Source organism: Bos javanicus, chromosome 25 (assembly GCF_032452875.1).
Source record: "Bos javanicus breed banteng chromosome 25, ARS-OSU_banteng_1.0, whole genome shotgun sequence".
Classification (NCBI taxonomy): domain Eukaryota; kingdom Metazoa; phylum Chordata; class Mammalia; order Artiodactyla; family Bovidae; genus Bos; species Bos javanicus.
This window is the reverse complement of record NC_083892.1, coordinates 14,431,104-14,455,229: the sequence shown is the minus strand read 5'-3', so window position 1 is coordinate 14,455,229 and position 24,126 is coordinate 14,431,104. Positions and strand designations below refer to the sequence as shown.

The following is a 24,126-nucleotide window of genomic DNA, read 5'->3' as shown; positions in this document are numbered from 1 at the left end:
GCTGCACAGAACCATTTCCATTGGCTGACTGCTGCCTTTCTCTCCCACTAGACTCTGAGCTCCGTGAGGGCAGGACTTGCCTGGATCTTGCTCACTTCTGTCTCCCCCAAATCTAGAACGCTACTAGTTTAAGGGCCAAACTACATCCCCCACCAACTAAATTCATATATTGAAGTTCTGACCTCCAGTACCTAGGAATGTAACTGCACGTGCAGCCATGGTCTCTGGATGTTAACTGTTCACATGAGCTCCTGAGGATGGACCCTAATGCTATATAATTGGTGCCTCATAAGAAGGGGAGATCTGGAGACAGACGCACACAAAAAGAACACCATGTGAAGAGGAAGGCAGAACTGGCTAATGCTCCTGCAAGCCAAGGAATGCCACAGAGCGCCAGCAACCACGAGATGCTGGGGGACAGGCATGGCACCCTCATGGCCCTCAGGAGGCCGCCACCTTGATCTCAGACGTCCAGGCTCCAGGGCTGTGAGACAACACACTCCCATTGTTTAAGCTAGGGGGACTCTCATTACAGTAGCCCTAGGAGAACAACCGAGTGTTAAACACATGACTGAGTGCTCGGTGAACACCAACTGAATGACTAAATCAGTGAATGGTAAATAGCTCTCTTAGTGCTCAGCCGCATTCACAGAGACAGGGATCCGCCTGCTCCTGGCACATGAGGGACAAGACCCCGTTTTTGTTTTAATCTTTTAGTTTAGCCACACCACTTGGCAAGTGCGATCTTAGTTTCCCAATGAGGGACTGAACCTGAGCCCCCTGCAGTGGAAGTACAGAGTACTAACCACTGCAGTGCCAGGGAAATCCCGGGACGAGCTTCTTGTAAGCCTCAGTTTCCTCCCCAGTGGACCGGACACCACCATCTTCCCTCCTTCATGAGAAGCTGTGAGGAGTGAGTGAGCCAACGTGATGACCCCTGTCAGGGACACAAGCCCTGGTCAGCAGTCAACACTCACTCACTGATGTGCGTGTCCTCACATCACAGACACCCGATGACAACTCTGCCCACGGGAGTTGTGCAACGGGACAGTCCTGCAGCCCTAACCAGGGGGGTGGGGCTGGGAGACAGCCTATCTGAGACCTGCCTGGGGACTGAGCATGTAACAAACACGCCCCAGGGGCCCAGGGAGTCTGTAATTAGTTCCTGGAAGAGGGAGATCACAGCAGGACAGGCGATCTCGCTTTAGTTCCACTCTTTAGCAACAGCTGAAATCAAAGCAGAAAAGGCATCAGATGACTTCTTTCCTCTCTGTGTAAGGCAGGTCAAGGCTCCTGGAGGGTGGGGGAGCACCAGCAGAGGATCCGTTCCAGATGCCCATCTGACATAAATACAGGGCAGCCCGCAGGCCGACCGATTCCCTGAATTTCAAACCAACTAAAGGAGAGAATGGGGCTTCCCTGCTGGCTCAATCAGTAAGGAAACTGCCTGCAATGCAGGAGACCTGGGTTCAATCCCTGAGTAGGGAAGATCCCCTGGAATAGGAAATGGCAACCCACTCCAGTATTCTTGCCTGGAGAATCCCATGGATAGAGGAGCCTGGTGGGCTACAGTCCATGAGATTGCAAAGTCACGCACAACCCAGTGATTAACACACATACACATAATAAGAGAGAACAGGATTCTTAGACACCTCACCCAGTTTGCTTCAAATGAAGACAGGGGAAGGCCCCAGCCCGGAATTCAGAGCATGCTCTTGTGAGGACAGAGCAGGTGTGGTGGCTGAGAAGCGGGCAGGTCTACCTGAACCTGCCAGATGCCACATGCGTAGCGTATCAGGGGGCACTCTTCCCAAGAAAAGTAATAGCAGCAGCTGGCACTGGCACTGTGCCAAAGGCTCCAGTAATCTAGCACATTCAGGTGCCAGAAGGTCGGGTCTGTTTTTCACTGCTTCATCAGGAATGGCCAGACATCACACAGCTGGAAAGAGCAGCAGCTGAGACTGGAACTCAGGTCCTGCCAACCTCCAAGCTGCAGGCTCAACCACCAGGTTTGGCCTCATGACCCGTGTCACTGCCTCAATGGGCATGAATGTGAGCAAACTCAGGGAGACAGCAAGGGACAGGGAAGCCTGGCGTGCTGCAGTCCACGAGGTTGCAAGGAGTTGGCTACGACTGAGCAACTCATCGACAACATGGTGAACGTGCCACTGGCTTCTCACAGCCTCTTGGGAGTCAGGAGGACTGTAATTATCACTACCTCCATCTTTGTCATGAAACCCCTGTAACTCCACAGGCCCAGAGATATATTGCATTAAAGTACTGGGACTTGTGTCCTGTTCTGCTGACCCAGCTCTCTAAAGTATTGGGACTCCCTCTCAATTCAGTCCTTAAAGTCCTTCCAGATGGTTCCTGAGAGGCCCTGGCCTAGCCCCCCACCTGATGCCCTCCTGAGCTTCCAGGGCAGCTGGTGGGAACTTTCAGGGGAGACCTGGGGCCGACCGGGCACCACCCACACCGAAGGCCCACACAACCCTACCGTCCTCCGGCTGCCCCTGCTCCTGCTCCGCGCTGGCATAGGTACGCAGGAACTCGGCGAAGGCGCCGTCCCGAGCCAATAGCTCCTGGTAGGAGCCCATCTCGGAGATCTTGCCGCCACTCATGACTATGATGACATCCATCTGGGGCAAGTAGCTGATGGCGTGCGTGACCAGGAGCCGTGTCTGCAGGGAGAGCGGAGACACGGCCACATTAGCGCATGCGCGCAAAAGGAATCTCCCCCACCCCCCGACCTGTACATGCGCCTGGGATGCAGGCACACAGAAGCATTGCAATCTGCAGGCTGGGAGCTGGGGCGGGGTGGGCAGGAGTAAGGGAAACAATGATCCTTGCTCCAGATTCTAGGGTCCAGACAGATATGAGTAAAATGCTGTGTGCTGTATTGTGAGCAGGTGGAAGCAAAGGGGAAAGGATACTGAGATGGGGGTGGGGGGGGTTGCAATTTTAATAAGGGTGATGGGGGAAGTTGGTTTTGAACAAAAATCTGGAGGAGATGCAGGGAAGGAATCATCCATGTGTAGATGAATAAAAGAATGACACTCCTGCGAAAAACTGTGCATGCTGTGACTTGAGTGTTTCAAGTTTCCCCACCCCCAAAAGACTACAGCGCTTGTACATGGGTATCTATTTTATCTAACTGAAAGTCTGGGAGGATGTGCATCAAACCGTTTACACAAGTTGGCAGACTTTTTCTTAAAACAGCCTAATGGTAAACATTTTCAGCTTTATGGCCCCTCTGGTCATACACAAGACATAAACAGATGGGCTGGCCATGATCCAGTAAAGCTTTATTTATGGAAGCGGATGTGTAACTTTAATACAGTTTTCCTATGTCACAAAATATTTGTCTTCAGAATTTTTTTCCAACCACTTAAAAATGTAAAGATCATTCTTGGCTGGTGGGTTGCCTACAAGACAGGCAGCAGGCTGGATTCGCTGGCCCCTGCTTTCGAGAGCAGCTAGGGCTGCAGGATGAGGGAGAATTTTTTTTTTTAACTTTACATACACTCTCTGGTTTTGTTACTATGGGCATGTATTTCTTTCACAACCAAAACAGGTGTTTAATATTTAAAAATTAAACAGAATTCTTATGGGGTGCAGGGGAATGCTTACAACAGATTAAGTGGCATGCTTATTATATGTGTGTATGTGTATATATATATGCATGATGTGATAATCATATTAAAAAGCTTATACAGAACTTCCCTGATGGCCCAGTGGTTAAGAATCCACCTGCCAGTGCAGGGGACACGGGTTTGATTCCTGGTCTGGGAAGTTCCCACATGTGAGGAGCAACTAAGCCCTTGTGCCCTAGAGTCTGTTCCACAGCAAGAGCAGCCACCACAATGAGAAGCGCGCATATGGAAACTAGGCTGTAGCCAGCCAGCTCCAGGCCCTCCCCAACTACTAAAGAAAGTGTGGGCAACAAGGAAGACCCAGTGCAGCCAAAAATAACAAACAAAAAAAGCTTATATACACAGCAAAAAGACTTGAAAGAAATACAAAAATCTCTATGCAGTGGGACGATGCATAATTGTTTTTATCCTTCGTGGTTTTCTGATTTGCTACATTTTTTCCCATGGGCATGTCTTAGTTTTTAATGGGAGAGGCAGAAGAAAAGCCTCTGTAACTCCCCTAAACAAACAAATTTCAAAAAGAAGAAAAGAGGAAAGGAACCCTTTCCTGCCATGTTAAGGTGTAGTAGCCGTTTTCCTGCTCAAACCTCTGTCCCTCAGCCCACGGCCACTTCAGCTGGGAAAGGAGGGCCGGCTCCTTGGGGACAGGGGATGGTGGTGGTGGGGGGGGGTACTTCCCTCGGAGACACCACCCCTATTGTTTAAGCATAAAGAAAGGCTTCTTTCTGCCAAGCGGAGGCAATGAGAACAAGACGGCTGTCCCCGGAAGGCTGCCAAGGGATGGATTTGAAAATATGCTCTCCAGTCCAGTCAAGCGAAGGGGTCCCAAAGGGGACACACCGCGACCTGACCAAAGAGCGGGGACCAGCCCCCAAGCTGCCCCCGCAGCAGGTACCTTGTTCTTCAGAAGCCCCTTGGGGCCAATCACGTTTTCAAAGATGTGCTTGCCCACATGGGCGTCCACGGCTGAGAGGGGATCGTCGAGGAGGTAGACGTCTGAGTCGCAGTACACGGCCCGGGCCAGGCTCACGCGCTGCTTCTGGCCCCCGGACAGGTTCACACCCTGCGGAGAAACACGGCAGAAAGTTGGGCCTTCTGGGAAGCCGAGACAGGCAGAGGGGTGCAGCGGCTCACCATGCATCGCCCCTCGCCTGAGGCCCCACAGGGCTGCGTCCGCCTCCTGCGGAAGGAGCAGCGGTAACGGAGCGAGATCGCGCCTGCGCCAACGTGGGTTCAAGTCCCGGCTCCAGGTTCAGCCTCAACTGTGAAACCGGCAAAGAGAAAACCTGAGCCGCCGGGTGCTGCTGAGCAGGGCACGGTCAGGAAGGTGAGGCTGGTGGCACCACACAGTGCTGGGTACAGGAAGGCTCGTGATCTTGGGGCTTCGCTCACTGGTGAAGCCACACGGTCAAGGCAGGCTGTGCCCCAGGGATGCTACAATCCAGCCTGCACCCCGCCAGCCAGCAGGAAGGGCACAGTTTGTTAATTTGAACCAGGGCACAAGGACCACAGGGCTCTCCTGCAGCAGGTAAGCCAGCATCACCTGCATATCTGGCTGGAGTCAGAGTGGACACCTGCGAAGCTAACCACCCAGCCCCTCTCCCCAAGAGATGCCCACCCTCCCCCTGCTCTGAGACAGGGTCCTGGCAGCCAGGCTCATTTTGAGAGTTCCTCTAGTTCACAGCTTTTGGCCCCAGGCAGACATCAGACCCAAACTAAGCCAATCACATCCTCTCCCTCCAAAACTGGGTGCATGTGTGCCTGAGAAGTCACTTCAGTCATGTCCAACTCTGTGCAGCTCTATGGAAGGTAGCCCACCAGGCTCCTCTGTTCATGGGATTCTCCAGGCAAGAATACTGGAGTGGGCTGCCATGACCTCCTCTAGGGGGTCTTCCCAACCCAGGGATGGAACCAGCGTGTCTTACATCTCCACTAGTGCCACCTGGGAAGCCCCCACATTGGTTACTAGGGCCTAAACAGGGAGAGTGAGCAATCTCCAAGTGGCAGATATATACATTTTGGAAAACAACAAAGCTCCGCAGAAAAGCAGAGATGAAATTCAGAGGAGGAATCAGTCCCTTCCTGAGCCCCGCCACATTCCAGCCCTTGGATTCCACACAATGCCTGTAAATTCAGTTCTCACTCAGGATTCTTTGCCACTTGAAAACCCCAAAAGCTCTAATAATTTTGTTTTTCTTTCCAAGGAACTGCAGATTTCACTCAAATAAAAGAAATAGCTCACGAAGTAGGAAAGTTGGTTGAGCCACTGGCTTGTATTAATAACTAAAAACAAGGACGAGAAAGCTCTTTAGTCGGCTCCAGACCATTTGCACACCACTTAACCACCAGGTGGCAACTGAGCAAGCCAGCCAGGCAGAGGGGAAAGCATGTGCAAAGGCCCTGAGATGGGAAGGGGCTCCGGAAGTCACTTGGCCTTTCCGTGCCTCCTTTTCCTCCACCATTACACAGGGTTAACAGTAAGTCCCATCTCCTGGGCTTGCTGTAAGGACAAGATATGTATAAAGTGTTTAGCACTGTGCCTGGCACGTAGCGATTACTCCATAAGTGTGAGCTCTTGCATTATTATGTTTATCATTAACATAATGATAATGTTTTGAAAAGGGCTGTGGACACTGGAATCACTGACACCCCTGTGCCCTGTATAGTGCCAATGGTCTTGGGACTTTTCAGTCACATGACCACAAAGGTAACATGCACTTTCTGGTTCTTTGGGTTCAACCAAGTGACTTGCTTTATGGGTAGAAAGGATGGTGTGCTTTAAAAGACATCACATTTTGTTGTTGTTGTTGTTCTCTTGGGCTTCTGCTGCTGCCATTGAAAAAGCTTCCCCCTGGGGAGCTGCTGTCCCTTCACCCAGGCCCTAGTAAGAAGCCACTGGGGAGACCTGAGCCAACCCACAGCCTGGAACTGGGCTTAGCTGGCCTGCAATGTGGAGCAGAGCCACCCAGCAGAGCCTAGCCTGGGTCACCCAGTCACAGTTGACCCACCCATAAGCAGCAAAGTGTTTAACATCATAAGCCACTGAGATTTTTGTGCTTGTTTGTTGCACAGCAATAGCTGACTGATACAGGGGCCACGCTCAAGTCTACTGACCTTCTCACCAATCTCTGTCCGGTCCCCACTGGGCAGGATTTCCAGGTCTGGGAGGAGGGCACAGGCTTCTACCACAGCCTTATAATACCGTTCCTGTAGCTGGCGTCCAAAAAGGATGTTTTCTCGGAGAGAAATGTTCTGAATCCAGGCCTGCTGTGGGACGTAGGCCACTGAGCCCTAGGTGGCAAACAAAGAAGGTGGCAGGACAGACAGACTTGGTTAACAAAATAGCGGCGGCCTACTCCCTGCCAGGAAGGCCTTACTTCACACGATACCTTCGTCACATCTATGGTTTCAACAAGAGGGAAACCAAGGCCCCAAGGACCACAGACACCAGGGCTGGGGTCCGAGTCCATTCTAGGTCAGTCACTGGCTCCAATATTGAGAGTTTGAGAGCTGAAATCCTTGTTAATGAGATTACAGTTACGTATTTAATAACTATTAACGGAATAGCAGCAAACGAAATGCCTAGCCCCCCTAAACTGCACACCTATATCTGATAAAATACTGCACACCATCTGTGTGCTAAGTCGCCTCAGTCATGTCTGACACTCTGCAACCATATGGACTGTAGCTCACCAGGCTCCTCTGTCCATGGGGTTCTCCAGGCAAGAATACTGGAGTGGGTTGCCATGCCCTCCTCCAGGGGATCTTCCCAACCCAGGGATCAAACCCTTGTCTCTTAAAGTCTCCCGCATTGGCAGGTGGGTTCTTTACCACTAGCACCACCTGGAAGCCCCCACATCATCTGTATTTCAACTTAAGAAATTTTTTAAAATATTTAAAATAAAATAAAATAAATTTTAAAATAAACAACAACCAAAACCTCCTGGTTCCCAAGAATGGGAAGTACCTGAATTTAAAAAAAAAAAAAAAATTATTTGATTATTGTTGTGGTACAGGCTAAGAGAGAAAAATATGAGACTTTCAAAAAAGTCCTTTAAAAGGAAGACTTAACCTATACTGGAAAAGAATCTGAAAAAGAATATATATACACATTTACCTGAATGACTTCACTGCACACCAGAAACTAACACAACATTGTAAATCAACTATAGTTCAATTAAAAAAAAAATTTTTTTTAAAGGGAGACTTAGTTTGAGACAACATTAAAAGAGCCCTTGAGATTTCCTTGATGAAATTTAAGCAAAGACATCTTGTATAAAAACTGTCCATTTCTAAAGTTGCTGTACATTTCCACATAATACAAGGTGTCAGAATGGCATAAGAACAAAGACTACGAGGAGGGCATTTGTTTCATGTATTTCAGTAACTGAAAAAAATATTTTTAACAAGGACTGATAGGTGAAAATAAGTTGGTCTGATAAAGAGAAGAGGAAAGAGCATTTCAGTCTGAGGAACTTCGTGAGAGGGAGGAAGGGGACAGACAGGCTACAGGTTAGACATTTACACGTGGCCTCTGCCTGCATATCATGGGGGAAGAAGAAGTGGGCTTCAGGTTGGATACTTAAAACTAGTCTCCACTTTGCATTTCCTGAGACAAGAGAGCGGTGGGCTCCAGTTAAGGCATTTACAGTCAGCCTATTTGCCCACCAAAATGGAACAACAGAAACAGGGTAAATAGTAGGTCTTTGTCTTGTAAATATCCTTAATAGTCTTGGCCAGGACAAAGAAAGGCAAAATCCTGTTTGGGTAAAGGATTAAGGGATCTCCACTCCCCTCCTTTTTCTGGAACAAAGGAGACACTACACATGCATGGGAAGGTTCCTTAGGGTCAAAAGTCAGAGAATAATGCCAGACCATAATAAGTCTTACTCCTCCAGAAGCCTTCACTTTGAGATCTATCTTGGCTAAGGTTCAGTTCAGTTCAGTTCAGTCACTCAGTTGTGTCCGACTCTTTATGACCCCATGAATCGCAGCACGCCAGGCCTCCCTGTCCATCACCAACTCCTGGAGTTCACTCAGACTCACGTCCATTGAGTCAGTGATGCCATCCAGCCATCTCATCCTCTGTCGTCCCCTTCTCCTCCTGCCCCCAATCCTTCCCAGCATCAGAGTCTTTTCCAATGAGTCAACTCTTCGCACGAGGTGGCCAAAGTACTGGAGTTTCAGCTTTAGCATCATTCCTTCCAAAGAAATCCCAGGGCTGATCTCCTTCAGAATGGACTGGTTGGATCTCCTTGCAGTCCAAGGGACTCTTCTAGAGTCTTATCCAACACCACACTTTAAAAGCATCAATTCTTCAGCGCTCAGCTTTCTTCACAGTCCAACTCTCACATCCATACATGAACACTGGAAAAACCATAGCCTTGACTAGATGGACCTTTGTTGGCAAAGTAATGTCTCTGCTTTTGAATGTGCTATCTAGGTTGGTCATAACTTTCCTTCCAAGGAGTAAGCGTCTTTTAATTTCATGGCTGCAGTCACCATCTGCAGTGATTTTGGAACCCAAAAAATAAAGTCTGACACTGTTTCCACTGTTTCCCCATCTATTTCCCATGAAGTGATAGGACCAGATGCCATGATCTTCGTTTTCTGAATGTTGAGCTTTAAGCCAGCTTTTTCACTCTCCACTTTCACTTTCATCAAGAGGCTTTTGAGTTCCTCTTCACTTTCTGCCATAAGGGTGGTGTCATCTGCATATCTGCTGCTGCTGCTAAGTCGCTTCAGTCATGTCTGACTCTGTGCGACCCCAGAGACGGCAGCCCACCAGGCTCCCCCATCCCTGGGATTCTCCAGGCAAGAACACTGGAGTGGGTTGCCATTTCCTTCTCCAGTGCATGAAAGTGAAAAGTGAAAGTGAAGTCGCTCAGTCGTGCCCGACTCCTAGCGACCCCATGGACTGCAGCCCACCAGGCTCCTCCGTCCATGGGATTTTCCAGGCAAGAGTACCTGAGGTTATTGATATTTCTCCCAGCAATCTTGATTCCAGCTTGTGCTTCATCCAGCCCAGCGTTTCTCATGATGTATTCTGCATATAAGTTAAGTAAGCAGGGTGACAATACACAGCCTTGACGTACTCCTTTTCCTATTTGGAACCAGTCTGTTGTTCCATGTCCAGTTCTAACTGTTGCTTCCTGACCTGCATACAGGTTTCTCAAGAGGCAGGTCAGGTGGTCTGATATTCCCATCTCTTTCAGAATTTTCCACAGTTTATTGTGATCCACACAGTCAAAGGCTTTGGTGTAGTCAATAAAGCAGAAATAGATGCTTTTCTGGAACTCTCTTGCTTTTTCCATGATCCAGCAGATGTTGGCAATTTGATCTCTGGTTCCTCTGCCTTTTCTAAAACCAGCTTGAACATCTGGAAGTTCACGGTTCACATATTGCTGAAGCCTGGCTTGGAGAATTTTGAGCATTACTTTACTAGCGTGTGAGATGAGTGCAATTGTGCGGTAGTTTGGGCATTCTTTGGCATTGCCTTTCTTTGGGATTGGAATGAAAACGGACCTTTTCCAGTCCTGTGGCCACTGCTGAGTTTTCCAAATCTGCTGGCATATGGAGTGCAGCACCTCCACAGCATCGTCTTTCAGGATTTGAAATAGCTCAACTGGAATTCCATCACCTCCACTAGCTTTGTTCGTAGTGATGCTTCCTAAGGCCCAGTTGACGTCACATTCCAGGATGTCTGGCTCTAGGTGAGTGATCACACCATCGTGATTATCTGGGTCGTGAAGATCTTTTTTGTACAGTTCTTCTGTGTATTCCTGCCACCTCTTCTTAATGCACACCTCAGGGGAAGACAAAGACCTGGAAAACGGCCCCCTTATCAAGGATTTAAACTTCTGAAAAGCACAACTCTCTGAGTTTGCCCACGCACCTTTTTGCAGGCACTTTTCTTTTCAACAAACTTTTTACTTTACTCGTACCTTCTGCCTCCTCTCCTGAATTTGTTCTTGACCAAGTGGGCAAGGGCTAGGGCTAGGGACTCAGGCCCTCACTGCTGGCTCCTGTGGTCCAGGGGTTAGGACTCCCCAGTTCAGGAAACTAAGACCTGGCTGCCAGCTACTGCTCACTGCTACTTGCTGCAAGCTGCCGCTGATTGCTATGTGTGTCCAAAATCAAGAGGAACTTGGCAAGTCTGAGCAACAGGAAGGCCAGTGTGATGGGACCATGATGTGAAAGGAAGACAGGCAGGAAGGAGCCGGGGGGTGGGACGGGACTCACACAAGGCTGGTGGTCCTAGTGACAAGTGTGTGTATGTGTGTGTTAGTTGCTCAGTTCAGTTCAGATCAGTTCAGTAGCTCAGTCATGTCTGACTCTTTGCGACCCCACGGACTGCAGCCCACAAGGCTTCTCTGCCCATGGAATTCTTCAGGCAAGAATCCTGGAGTGGGTTGCCATTCCCTTCTCCGGGGTGAAGAGTATGAGCTTCACTAAAAGGGCAAAGGGGAGCTCTCAAAGACTGTTAAATAAAGGGAGGCTAGGAGGATGAGGTTGGAAATGAAACCCAGGGAGCCCAGCTCTTCATCTCCATTCTCAGATAAATAACCAAACTGCTGACTCCAATATCCTAACTTAAAGTGGCCAGACTGTCACAAAGCCTCACTGCAGAACCCACAGGTAATTCCCACAGTATGCATGAGCCCTACCAACTAAACTGCTGAGACAAAATAAACATTTTAAACACATTTCCCGCACTTTCCTTGTTTTTGTAGTTAGTTGCTCAGTTATTTTCGACTCTGTATGACCCTATGGACTGTAGCCTGCCAGGCTCCTCTGTCCATGGAATTTTCCAGGCAAGAATATTGGAGAGGGTTGCCATTCCCTTCTCCGGGGGATCTTCCTGACCCAGAGATCGAACCTGGGGTCTACACACATTGTAGGTAGATTCTTTACCATCTGAGCCACCAGGGAAGCCCTTCCCTTACCAAGGCAAAATAACCAGTCATGAATAAATCTACAACCTCATCAAACCAAATATTCCAGCACCCTCACTTTTTGGTCCATCATCAGTGGTTCTCAACTGGGGGTAATTTTGCCCCCCAGGGGACACAAATGACAATGTTGAGAGACACTTTTGGTTGTTATGACTTGTGGCTGCTTCTGGCATCTCGTGGGCAGAGGTCAGGGATGCTGCTCAACACCCCACAGTGCACAGGACAGCCTCCACAGCAGAGAATTATCTGGCATGAAACGTCAATAGGGCTGTGACTGTGGAAACCCAGGGTTAATCAAACAGAAGGCAGGGTGGATCCCACCATGATCCCGAGTCTTCTTCCAATTAACCTAGCTCATGCTGCTTATGAACCTTACTTTATAGCATGTATTTGAAAGTAATGACAGATCATTTCTTAAAACAATAGGTCCAAGGGATCTTCCTGACCCAGAGATTGAACCTCTGTCTCCTGTGTCTCCTGCACTGGCAGTGCCTCCTGGAAAACCCTCGTTAGTCTGGACCCAACTATCATATACTTTCTCTAAGGCACACAAGGCTCAATGGGCATATGATCATCAGCAAAGAAAGGATTTTGCTCTGAAATGAAAACTATGGCACAAACCAGCATCCCCCAAGTAGACTCCAGGAGAAAGTAATCTTAAGACATAAGGAGTTGCTGTCTAGACAACAAAGAGGTGCAGGCAAATGTGTCTGGGACATGCGGGATTAACCAAAATTAAATAGGTTGTTTTTTTTTTTTTTCCCTCCCTGTAGGACTTATCAGAGCCTTTAAGTGTCCAACAGGGAAGGAATCAGAATTTGTACTATTTCCCAAGCTTGTTTGAGCCCAGGACTCTTTATTCCCTAAATAGTAAGATGAATTTGCTGCAGACCATGCTCCAGGAAATGCTGGTGTCAACAAAACTCTGGAAGAAAATATCCCCAACCCCAGGGAAGGGTTTTGGGGGCGGGGGACAGAGCTAAACGCCAAACAAGGCTCCTGATTCTGATGCGACACATCTGTTCACTAAGGCAGCCTCTTAAACTCTCTCCCAAGACATACTGCAACTCAGTTCAAAACACTTTGTTTTTAAAAGCAGTAAAAACAGTCTCCCTTTAGCCCCATATTAAGAATCCAACAAACACTGAGAATTTAAATAAGTCCCTTAAAAAGAATTCTCCAAGGAAATATTCCAATGACATCAATAAAAAATTTTAAGTGTTGTTACATTTGCCAAAAGAGATACAAAGAGAACCACAAAGAGAAAGAACAAGCCTGAAAAAGCCATGCTTAAGGAGGCCCCGGGATGCATACTGCAGGCCGGCGATGGGGAGGGAGTTGAGGGCAGAGGGTGGACCAGTGGGCATTCATGTGTTTACTAAATATTTATCCAGTGCCTACTACATCCTGGGTACTATTCTAGGTGCTGAGACACAGCAGGAACTAAATGACACCACAATCTTGCCTTCCAGGAGGGGAGAGAAGAAGAGAACAAAAGGAGTTCCCACCTGCTTAACAAGCTCATAAAAGGAAACGCCGCATAGCCCTTTGGCCTACCCCTTGGCAGTGAGTTACCTGGCCCCCACCCAGGCCTCCTACCTTGACAGTCACGTGTCCCTCCACCTTGTCCATCTCGGCCAAGAGCGCTGAGAGTAGAGACGATTTCCCACAGCCCACCTGGCCCACCACGGCCACCAGGGAACCTTCCGGAACAGAGAAGGTGATGCTGAAACGACATGACACACCCTGGGCTCAGATGGGGGAGCCTGGCTTCCCGACGCTGGACGGGCCCCGAGTGGGGAGAGAGGGAAGGCAGGGTTGTCTGGAGTCTTTGAGGCCTGGACATCACTCCTGCTGTTCTTACAACGAACTTATTAGTTCAGGGAACTGCCGCAGAGGCTTCTGTGCCAGGCTGGACACAGCTGCATCTTAGGAAAGACCCCTGCAGGAGCGACCGAGACAGGAGAAGGGGGCTTGAGTGGAGGGGGATCCACTTCACCTGGGGGCATGATGCAGGTGCTCAAGGAAGGGTGCGTGTGTGCTCAGTCACTCAGTCATGTCCAACCCTTTGCGACCCCACAGACTGTAGCCCACCAGGCTCCTCTGATCATGGGATTCTCCAGGTAAGAATACTGGAGTGAGCTGCCATGCCCACCTCCAGGGGATCTTCCCGACTCAGGGATCGAGCACACATCTCCTGCACCTCTTGCATTGCAGGTGGATTCTTTACTACTGAACCAATAGGGACGCTCAACAAAGAGGCCACGCCAAAACCAAGCCTAGAGGAAGGGTGAGCACAACCCAGACACCTGGGGACAGTGTGAGGAAAGGCCTATGGGTGTGAAATCACAGGCATGACCACAGGTAGACAGGTCAATGACACAAGATGAGGCAGGGAGTGGGAGGTCAGTCCTGAAGAGGTGGGTGGGTGGTGTCCAGACCCGAGAGGGCCCCAGAGGACACACATCCCAGCTGGAAGCCAGACATGAGGGCCTAACACAACTGAATCAGAGTTTCAGAAACATGTCTCTACTGACATGGCCCTTTGGCGGATATAACAGTAATCGTATTGGGTTGGCCAAAATGTTTGTTCGGGGTTTTCCATAAACTGCTACGGAAAACTCCGAACACACATTTTGGCCAACCCAACACAACAGGCTCAATACTCTGCTGACAAGATGGGCGTCACACGACATAGGACCACGCCCAGCCCTCCAGAGCAGACAGCAAAGTGGAGATGGGGAATCCCACCCACTGGGGAAGGGTGGGCATGTCCAGGGCCTCCTTGGGTTCACCTATACATCAGCTGCACTTTCCAAGCTCTGCTATTATGATTTCAACATATTGGTGGAAAGGCTGATGGCTTTTGCTCCCATTGTTCAATTCTTCCGTACCTGCTACGTGGTCACACTGATTGTTCTTTTGTTCTATGCTGGGAGGGGAATGGATGAAGAGGCCAGAACAGAACAGTCAGCCTAGGGAGGCAGCTCCTGTGATCACCCAGGCAAGACGGGAACATTGCACAGGTTTGGATGGAGAAACCTGGGGTCGGTGGGGGTTGACGGGTGGATATTCAATGGGTTGGTCAAGGGAGGGTGATGGGAACAAGAAGGTCTTTGAGGCTAGAAGGACAGACAGAGGGACAGAGGCATAGACAGACTACTCACTTATGAAGCAGGACAAGAGAAAAGCTAAAGTTGAAGCTGACATGAGTTAAGTTAAACATAAGGAAGAACTTCCTAAACATGCAGTCCCATCCAGGGTAGTGTTACACAGACTCGTTTCTCCAGAAAGTCTGATCTGCCCCTCCCCACATACTCAAATAAAATACAGCAGTAATTTGGCTACTCAGTAAGGGGGCAATTATTTGGGGGCATGCTGCTGCTGCTAAGTCACTTTAGTCATGTCTGACTCTGTGCGACCCCATAGACAGCAGCCCACCAGGCTCCCCCATCCCTGGGATTCTCCAGGCAAGAACACTGGAGCGGGTTGCCATTTCCTTCTCCAATGCATTAAAGTGAAAAGTGAAAGTGAAGTCACTCAGTCGTGTCCGACTCTTAGCAATCCCCTGGACTGCAGCCTGCCAGAATCCTCCGTCCATGGGATTTTCCAGGCTAGAGTACTGGAGTGGGGTGCCATTGCCTTCTCTGTTTGGGGGCATGGGTGGGTATAAATCTGGCCCCTAAAAATGTCCCCTCTGGCCCTGTGATGGGGGACTCCTTAAGGAAGTCTGAGATCCCCGGAGCAAGGCCTGCAGTTGGAAAGAACTCAGAGGCATTTGCAAGTAGCCAGGGAAGCAGGTCAATTCCCAGGATGCTGTGACTTATAAAAATAAGGACTGAGGTGGGCAGTGTCCCAGACATGGAAATGGTGGGAAAGGGTGAACCAGGCAGCTGGGGGAGAGGATGGATAACAACCCAGACTGATACCACACGTGAGCGGACAAGTTTTCAGCAGACCCAAGCCTTCCTGCCACCATCACAACTTCTGACCCACCAGCCAATCAGTGTGCTCTGTCTCTTCTGGCACAGCGATTGGCTCAGGGAGAAGCACGTGACCCAACCTGGGTCAATAAGAGGCTGGGTCTCCTGATGACATACGAGGGACACCTGGAGTCGATGGGGGCCACTTAGATCTTGAGGGAAGAGGACGTCTGAGAAGGAAGCAGCACAGATAGCTGAGGAACAAGGACACGAAGGAGAGGCACTGTCTGAGTCCCTGGATCACACCAAACCTGAACGTGAACCTTGGCAGTTATGTGAACCAGAAGGCTTGTTGCCTAAGCCTATCTGGGCAAGGTTCGAGTCACTTGTAGTCTGAGGGAACCCTCTGAGCCAGGCCCACGGTCATCTGCTCCTCCCCAAAGCCCAAGCAGGTGCGACGGGACCAGCCGGATGAGCCGAACTGATGCTCAGAAAGGCAGTGACCCATTCATGGTTACAGAGCTGGAGTTCGGCTGGAATTCGGACCTGCGTTTGCCCAGAGCCCCGTGGCTCTCTCCACGTCCCACTTACCCATGCAGCGTGGGGGGGTCATTCCTGGCCCACGTGAACGTGGCGTTCTTCACGGTGATGCTGTTCGTGGCTCCAGCTGGAAGGCACCAGAGATATAACACGTCAGGCGCAGGTGCAGCCGTGGCCTGCGCTTGAGCAGCACGCTCTTACTTTTTGTTTTTCCTTATCAGGTTGTTCAACTCCAGAGGCTGGACATCCATGCTAGGCATTATCTGGTCACATCAGTCACTGTTTCTGAAGAACTTCAACCAGCAGGTCTGGAGACGGCCTCCACCCAGAGAGCCGAAACCACGAGAGGGCTCTGCCTTTGAAAGATAGGCGGCCGCACAATCTGGGAGGGCCAGGGACACCCGGGGCCTCCCGCACTCATCCCTGGGAGCTTCCGGCAGCTCTGGGGGAGGGGCGGGGTGAGCAGAAGCTAAGGTCACAGGGCCCCAGCAGCGCCCTCATGCAGTCGCCTGTGATTGATCAGCTCAGGCTGGCCCACGGCCCTCATTACACCTCCAGGGCCCCTCCTTTAATGTTCGAAGTAGGGTCCTTCACCCTGAAACTCCCGGATTCCAGGGCAGCCTAACTCACTTCCCTGCATTCCCTCTCTCCCTTCCTCCAGCCACCCCGCTCAGGTCAGGGCAGGTCGGTCTTTCCCTCAACACCCACCTCTGTAAACTGTGCAAACTCGGGGATGCAACAGGAAATGGGGAATCCTGGTGGGGGAGGGGAAGGCAAGCCAGACAAAGTCTGTGCAAGGCGGACCTACGTGTTTCTAGCCCCTCTGCCTCCATCAACATTCCCTCCTTTTATTCTCTTTTTACTCCATGCCCTTCACTTAAACAACTTCTGACTGAAATGATGAGCCAACTTGAAACCATCTAAAGAGAAGATGGGGAGGTGCTTCTAGGTTGTCAAAGGCATAAATAAATTGCCCCACCCACCAAAGCAGCAAAATCTGTGAGGAGAGGAAGTTACTGGTTAACCGAACTTAACCTGCCTGGCCCCCATCTGTCCCCTGAAACAGAAAACAAGGAGGAAGCTTGAAGGTGCTATTTAAGGAATTTAAGAAAAGCCACTAGAGTTGGTCAAGCTAGAGGCTACAAGACTTGGCCGGGAGCTGCCTAGGGGCCCCCATCTGGCACCCGGAGAGTGTGGATAAACATCTCAGAAGCTGAGCGTCTAAGAGGGGCTGCCTTCAGGGCAGAGAATAGGGGCTGAGACCTCAACTGAGGCCTGGACCCAGGCCCAGGGGTTTTCCAACATGACTCTTGCTGTGAGCTGATTTGGGGAGCTTGAAACCTCCTTGGTTGACCCCAAACCCTGGAGTAGACGGCATCATTCTGCAACTTGTGTGTGTACATGTCTGTGTACACATGTGTGTGTGTGTTGGGGGCGGGGAATAACTCGATCCTCAACACAACAGAAACTGGACAACCACAGGCCAGGGAAATCGGGAGGGAGGTTCCAGGAAGTGGTGGTTCTCAACTAGGGGTGACTTTGATCCCCCAGGGACACAATGTCTGGAGACATTTTCAGTTGTCAAACCTGGGATGGGTGTTACTGGCACCTAGGGGTGCTGCTCAAGCAGCCTAGAGCACTGGTCAAAAAGTCTGTTTGGGTTTTTCGTAACGTTATGCAGAAAACTCAAATGAACTTTCTGGCCAACTCAGTACAACGCATGGGACATCCCCACAGCAAAGTGACCCTGACCCGAATGTTGGTGGTGCTGAGGCTGAGGAACGCGGCCCCCCATGCCGACCGCCTCTCACATACACTGGGGGGGGATCGACTACCATGATCTTTGTTTGGCAAGTGCTGTGCTGGGTGTTCCACACGCCACTGAGGACATCTGAATGCCTGCTGCACCGCTCACATGTACACACATGCTACACTGCTTACGTGCGTACACGCGATGGACTGCTCACATGCATACACACATTCATTCCTCTGACCACATCTACTGGGCTTGGGAGCCAGACTCTGTGGGTTCAAATTCCGTGTGGCCATTTCCTAGCTGGTGAAGCACAGGCAAGTTACTTAACTTCTCTGTGCCTCACTTTCCTCATCTGTAAACTGGGATTGTTAATGGGATCGACCTTACAGAGCTGTCATGAGGAGAAAAAGGAGGCAACACAGACAGTCCTTAGAACGACTGACACGTAGCGGCTGCTCGGTAAATCTCAGTGCAGAGACTCGGAACCATCGGTGAGAACACAGATTCTGCTGACGGGCTGCGGATGTGAATCCTGACTACTTCTTACTGCTGTGCGAGTTACCCAGGCAAGCGTCCTCATCTGCTGATGGGGGGTTTCCACAGTGCCCCTCCGTGAGCTGCGGTGAGCCATGGACGGGCGAGTATGGTGACGTCCTTAGGAGAGGACACACCTAGCGGGCGTGTCGTTACAACAGAAGCGGTCACTACCACTAGTTCTATGAATATTTCTTATTGAGTACCTGGAGATCCCTGCTCAGGGGTCCACTGGGAAAGGATAAATTAATAAGCTACAGAATAACAAATCTACCAAAAAAAAGAAAGGCACGGTCCTTTCCATTGCCCAGATGGGGAAAGTGAGGCTCAGACCAGTAAAGTGACCTGCCTGAGGCGGCACAGCTACAGGGGTGGCGTTTCGCGACCCTTCCTTAGTTTGCTCATTTGCCCAGAATGGAATGGAAGCTGGGGCCCTGGAATCTGGCCCTGGGGAGGGGTGGGCCTCTCACAAGAAGGCGAGATACGAGAGGTGCACGTTCACCCTCCTGGGAAGGCCTAGGTCGTCCACGCTCCCGGGGACGCACCGTCTTTGATGGGCCGGCGCTGGATGCTGTCAGGGTCCAGGTCCTCGTGGGACAGGAAGACCCTCAGGCGCTTCAGGGAGACGCTCGCCTGCACGGAGAGCAACAACAAGCTGCGGTTATTTTTAAACACGTTTTTGCAAAAACAGACCAAGGCTAACTCACAGTGGTTTCCCCTGGGTGCGGAAGGGCCCACATCCTCCCTTATTTCTGAAGTTTCTGCATTTCCTACCCCGAGCGGACACCTCAGAAGAAAAAAATTAAATGGGTCTGGGTTCTTGTTTGTCTTCCTTTAAAAAGCCCACAGGTGGCATTACAGAGGAGGGTGGGGGACCGTCCTGGCCAGACAAGAGACTTGAGAAACAACTGAAGGCAATGGTCTTAAGACAAACTTGAAACTCGGAGATAAAGGTGTCCTGGAGGCTGAATGCACTGCACAGTGCTGTGGCCAAGGATACTGTATGATAAACTTCACAGCTGCTAAGAGACGAGCTGCATGGCTCCCACCACAAAAAAACAAACGATAACCATGACAGGTGACTGAGGTATAGCTGACGCTGTAACAGCACTGTAACAGCAGTGCCACAAATCCATGTATCAAATCACCATGCTGCGTGTACTGAACATATGTTCAACAAAAACAAATTAAAAAAAAAAAAAAGCAAAGGTTCTGATTTAAACAGCCCAATAGCAAGGACATTGCTGAGAGATAATCCAGAACATTTTAATATGGGGCAAGTATTATTTTAAGAGATTACTGTTACTTTTGTTAGGTCTGATAATGGTGTTACTTATGTAAGAAGAAATGCATGCTGAAATATTTATGGGTGAAATGCCAAGAGATCTGGGATTTGCTTTAAAATTCTTCAGCGAAGAGAGAGAGAGAAAGGAATGGAGGGAGGGAGGAAGACAGAGGATGAGATGAAGTAATCACAGCAAAATGCTGGATCTGGGTGATGGGCATGCGGCATTCTTATACTATTCTCACCACTTCTGCATACACATGAAATCGGTCATAATAAGAAGGGGTTTTACTAGCTTATTTTTTTAAAAGCCTTGACCAGGGCTTGGACAATGAAACCTTAAGGCTTATTTGTCAATGTGGCTAATGATATGGTTTTCATGGAAACGTGTGCACAATTAGGGAGAAGAGTGTGACAAACACCGTGGGCAGGAAAGTGCAGGAGCTTCAGAGGGTGTAAGTGTGACTGAGTGGCTTCTTCTCCTTTAGAATCACCACCCGGGCTGGGGGCTTCTAGGGCATCCAGCTGGAGTTTCTCAAATGGTGAGCCAAGCCCATGAGTGGGTTGCAAAACCAATTTAGTGGTGGCATTTTTTCTTTAAATTTATTTATTTTTAATTGAAAGATAATTGCTTCAATTACAATATTTGGTTTGATTTCTGTAATACATCAACATGAAGTGGCTGGAGGTGTAAGAAACAGGACACGGTACGACAGGGCAGGGTGGAACAGACTCAATTAGAGCAGAGAGGATCCAGTGTTTCAGAAAGAATCTTGCAGCGCTCAGGAAAGCCTAGCTGCAGTAACTTTTGTTCCATACACCTGGGGCATCCCAGGTGGCGCAGGGGTAAAGAAGCCGCCTGCTAATGCAGGAGACACAAGAGACGCAGGCTCGATCCCCGGGTCAGGAAGATCCCCTGGAGAAGGAAATGGCAACCCACTCCAGTATTCTTGCCTGGAGAATCCCATGGACAGAGGAGCCTGGAGGGCTACAGTCCTTGGGGTCGCAGAGTCAGACAGGACTGACTGAGCGCGCACACACACACACATACACTTGAGTATGCATGTCAATAAATAAAAACGTCTCTTTTTCTTTAGAGCAGGACCAACAAAAGCACAAAGGTCTGGGCCTCGACCACCGTCCCCCCGCCCTGAGCACAGTGGGACAAGCCACACACAGGCAGCTGCGTCCAGGGGACTTTCGTGCCCTTTGGGCTCCTTTCCCCCGAGCCTCTTCCCTGAAACCCCCCCGGTCTCGCCTGTACCTGCACAATGCTGCTGATGACCATGGGGAGGATATTCAGGGGGAAGCGGAGGATGTTGAACAAGGCCAAGGACACGAAGGCCTTCTGGGCATCCAGGATGTTGTTCTCGTCGACGGTCACGTAGACGGCAAACGTGGACAGGGCCACCTGCAAGCAGACAGGTCAGCATCGCAGTCACAAGAGCAGCGACACATGCCCAAAGTCTAGCATACAGCAGGCACTCACTAACACCCAGAGAATGAACTGGATGAACCAATGGCTAGGAGCCAAAGTCCCAGCCATTCCCGCCACCATTCTCCACGGGACACTGAACGGGCATTCAAGGGGTCCCTCAACATCACCACGCGAGATCAAACCTCTCAGCCAATGTCAGTGCAGTGCCCTCTGCCCAAAATGACTTTCCCATCCTCCCTGTTCAGGGAGGATGCCCAACCCACAACAGCCCCGCGACCGCTCTCCATCCTTGTTGCTACTGTTTAGTTGCCAGGCTGTGTCTGACTTTGTGGCCCCATGGACTGCAGCACACTAGGCTCCTCTGTCCTCCACTATCTTCCAGAGTTCGCTCAAACTCACGGTCATCGAGTCAGTGATGCTACCTAAGGATCGCATCCTCTGTTGCCCCCTTCTCCTCCTGCCTTCAATCCTTCCCAGCACCAGGGTCTTTTCCAATGAATTGGTTCTTGACATCAGGTGGCCAAAGTACTAGAGCTTCAGCATCAGTCCTTCTACTGAGTATTCAGGGTTGATTTCCCTTAGGATTGACTGGTTTGATCTCTTTGCTGTCCAAGGGACTCTCAAGAGTCTTCTCCAGCACCATCCTTACATCCTGGTTTATTTTTCTTCGTAACACCTATCACTACCTTACATTGTAAGATCACAGATATTGAGGGTCTGTCTTCTGCACTGAAAGGCAAACTCCACAAAGGTAGGGACCTGTGTATGTGGCTGTATCCTCAGCGCCTAGAATGACCCTGAGCACACAGGAGCCCTGAGACCTCAGGCAAGTCACCTCCTCTCACCAGCCTCCACTGCCTCATCTGTGAAATGGGGTGGACGTGGAGGACTCATGCCACTGCTGAAAGCTCCTTCCACCTCAGAGCACCCCCAGAAAAGGAACGTAGGTTTTTTTAAAAAAGAAAAAACAAACAGCCAAGGGTCCTCTGAAGCCTACTCCCTTCCTCACAAAATCAGACTTGCCTTAAGTCCTGTGGGGAGGCTTGGGATTTCAACTCCCAGGCAACGGGAATTTGGGTTCAGCTGTCTGAGACAGCAGGCCCTCCCTCACCAGGAAAAAGGAAAGACCCCGAATAATCCAGGGCTGGGACACACTGTTTAGGCGGGAAAAGATCAACAGTGTCTCCCCAGGCCCCACCTCCTGCTGGGGCCAGCACAGTACCAGGTGTTGCCGGGAGGCTAACAACATCCCCCAGAGGTCACCTGCACACATTACCAAGGCAATCTGGAAAACCTTGGACCCAGCAGATGGGTGCAAGTCTCCACCCCCACGTTAGCCCAGGCTCCAAGAGCCATTAAAGGCTTTCCCTGGGGGGAAATAAACCGCCTGGGACCTCATTCTTGAGCTCAGGACAGATGGCCAGCAATCAGGAGATCCCAGTGTGGCCAAGATTCTGGTGCAGCTGAGGTCCAGGGTATTTTCAGGGTCTCAGCTGCCTCATTTCTTTGCTACCTATTAGAAGGTCGTATATCTTAAACATTAAACCCATAAGCTCTGTTTGTTTACCAGCTGTGTGACCCTGGGCAGTAGATAGCGTCTGTTTTTCCATCTATGAAATGGGAAATCAGGATAAGCACGCACAGGGCTTTTGGCAGCAAGGAGCCAGGCACTAGTGAAGAGTGCTTAACCCCGTGCCTGGGGAACAGTAAAATGCAGTAGATGGCGGCTGTTTATTTCTTGTTTTAGGACTCAGTTCAAAGTCCTTGGACTATTTTTCCAAAGAATCTATAAACTGGGTCCCAGTCGGTAAAGAATCTGCCTGCAATGCAGGAGACCTAGGTTCGATTCCTAGGTCAGGAAGATCCCCTGGAGAAGGAAATGGCAACCCACTCCAGTATTCTTGCCTGGAGAATTCCATGGTCAGAGAAACCTGGCAGGCTACAGTCCATGGACTCGCAAGAGTCGGACCCAACTTGGCAACCAAACCACCAAGAACAGGGCACTGGAAAGCAGAGCAGGTTCTGACATTAACAAGGGAGGTGACCCTGAGGGAAGGCATGGAAATTTTCCAGGATCCGTGGCCAAGAGGGAGGTTAGGTGCTCAAAAGGCCACAGAAACCCGATCCCTGGGATGACTGCACATGTTGGCTCTTCTCCCCCAGGTTCTGATGGCACACTCGCCTCCTACCTGGAGAGTCTCCTCACTCAAAACTCCCCCCACCAGATCCACACAGAGGAACAGTATTCAACCATAAAAAGGACTGAAGTGCTGACTCCCACTGCACCATGGATGAACCCTGAAAACATGATCCTAAATGAAAGGAGACAGACATGAAAGCCACACACATTATATATGATTCCATTTAAACGAAATATCCAGACTAGGCAAATCAAAATCAACCCTGAATATCTGATGCTGATGCTGAAGCTCCAATACTTTGGTCATCTGATGTGAAGGTCCAACTCATTGGAAAAGACCCTGATGCCAGGAAAGATTGAAGGCAGGAGGAGAAGGGCACGACAGAGGATGAGATGGTTGCATGGCATCACTGACTCAATGAACAGAGTTTGAGGAAACTCTAGGAGATGGTGAAGGACAGGGAAGCCTGGTCTGCTACAGTCCATGGGATCGCAAACAGCTGGACACGACTGAGCAACTGAACAGCAACAGAGACAGAGGTAGATGAGAGGATGCCCTGGGCTGGAGGATGGGGAGTGACTCCCCTAAGTACAGGGTTTCCTTCTGGGCTGATGGAAGTGCTCTGGAACTAGGCAGTGGGGATGGTTGCCCAGCCCTGTGAATACAATAAACACCACTGAACTGCACACACAGATGTGGTGAATTATTTATCATTAAAATAAAGTTTTTTAAAAATCACCTTTCCAATATCAGTCTATTTTACTCACTATAGAAGCCACAGTCTTGACTCAGGCCCCAGAATCTGATGATTGGTAAACGACACAGCTCTGAACTTGTCTGCCCTCCTCTCCCACCACTCTCCCCGCTTCTTCCCTCTGTTCCAGCCCCACGGCCTCTGTGA

General features: G+C 50.1%; 1 protein-coding gene across 4 annotated transcripts in view; it reads right to left on the bottom strand.

The window, feature by feature from the left end:
• ABCC1 (ATP binding cassette subfamily C member 1 (ABCC1 blood group)) overlaps window positions 1-24,126 on the bottom strand; it is a 152,424-nt gene that overhangs the window by 31,789 nt on the left and 96,509 nt on the right. For all 4 annotated transcript variants that reach the window (XM_061401216.1, XM_061401214.1, XM_061401213.1 and 1 more), the window contains exons 13-19: window positions 20,911-21,057; window positions 18,907-18,994; window positions 16,123-16,198; window positions 13,208-13,334; window positions 6,768-6,944; window positions 4,549-4,716; window positions 2,498-2,681 (exon numbers count right to left, since the gene is read on the bottom strand). In XM_061401216.1, coding sequence (XP_061257200.1) covers window positions 2,498-2,681; window positions 4,549-4,716; window positions 6,768-6,944; window positions 13,208-13,334; window positions 16,123-16,198; window positions 18,907-18,994; window positions 20,911-21,057 — 967 coding nt within the window. The remainder of the gene's footprint in view (window positions 1-2,497; window positions 2,682-4,548; window positions 4,717-6,767; window positions 6,945-13,207; window positions 13,335-16,122; window positions 16,199-18,906; window positions 18,995-20,910; window positions 21,058-24,126) is intronic.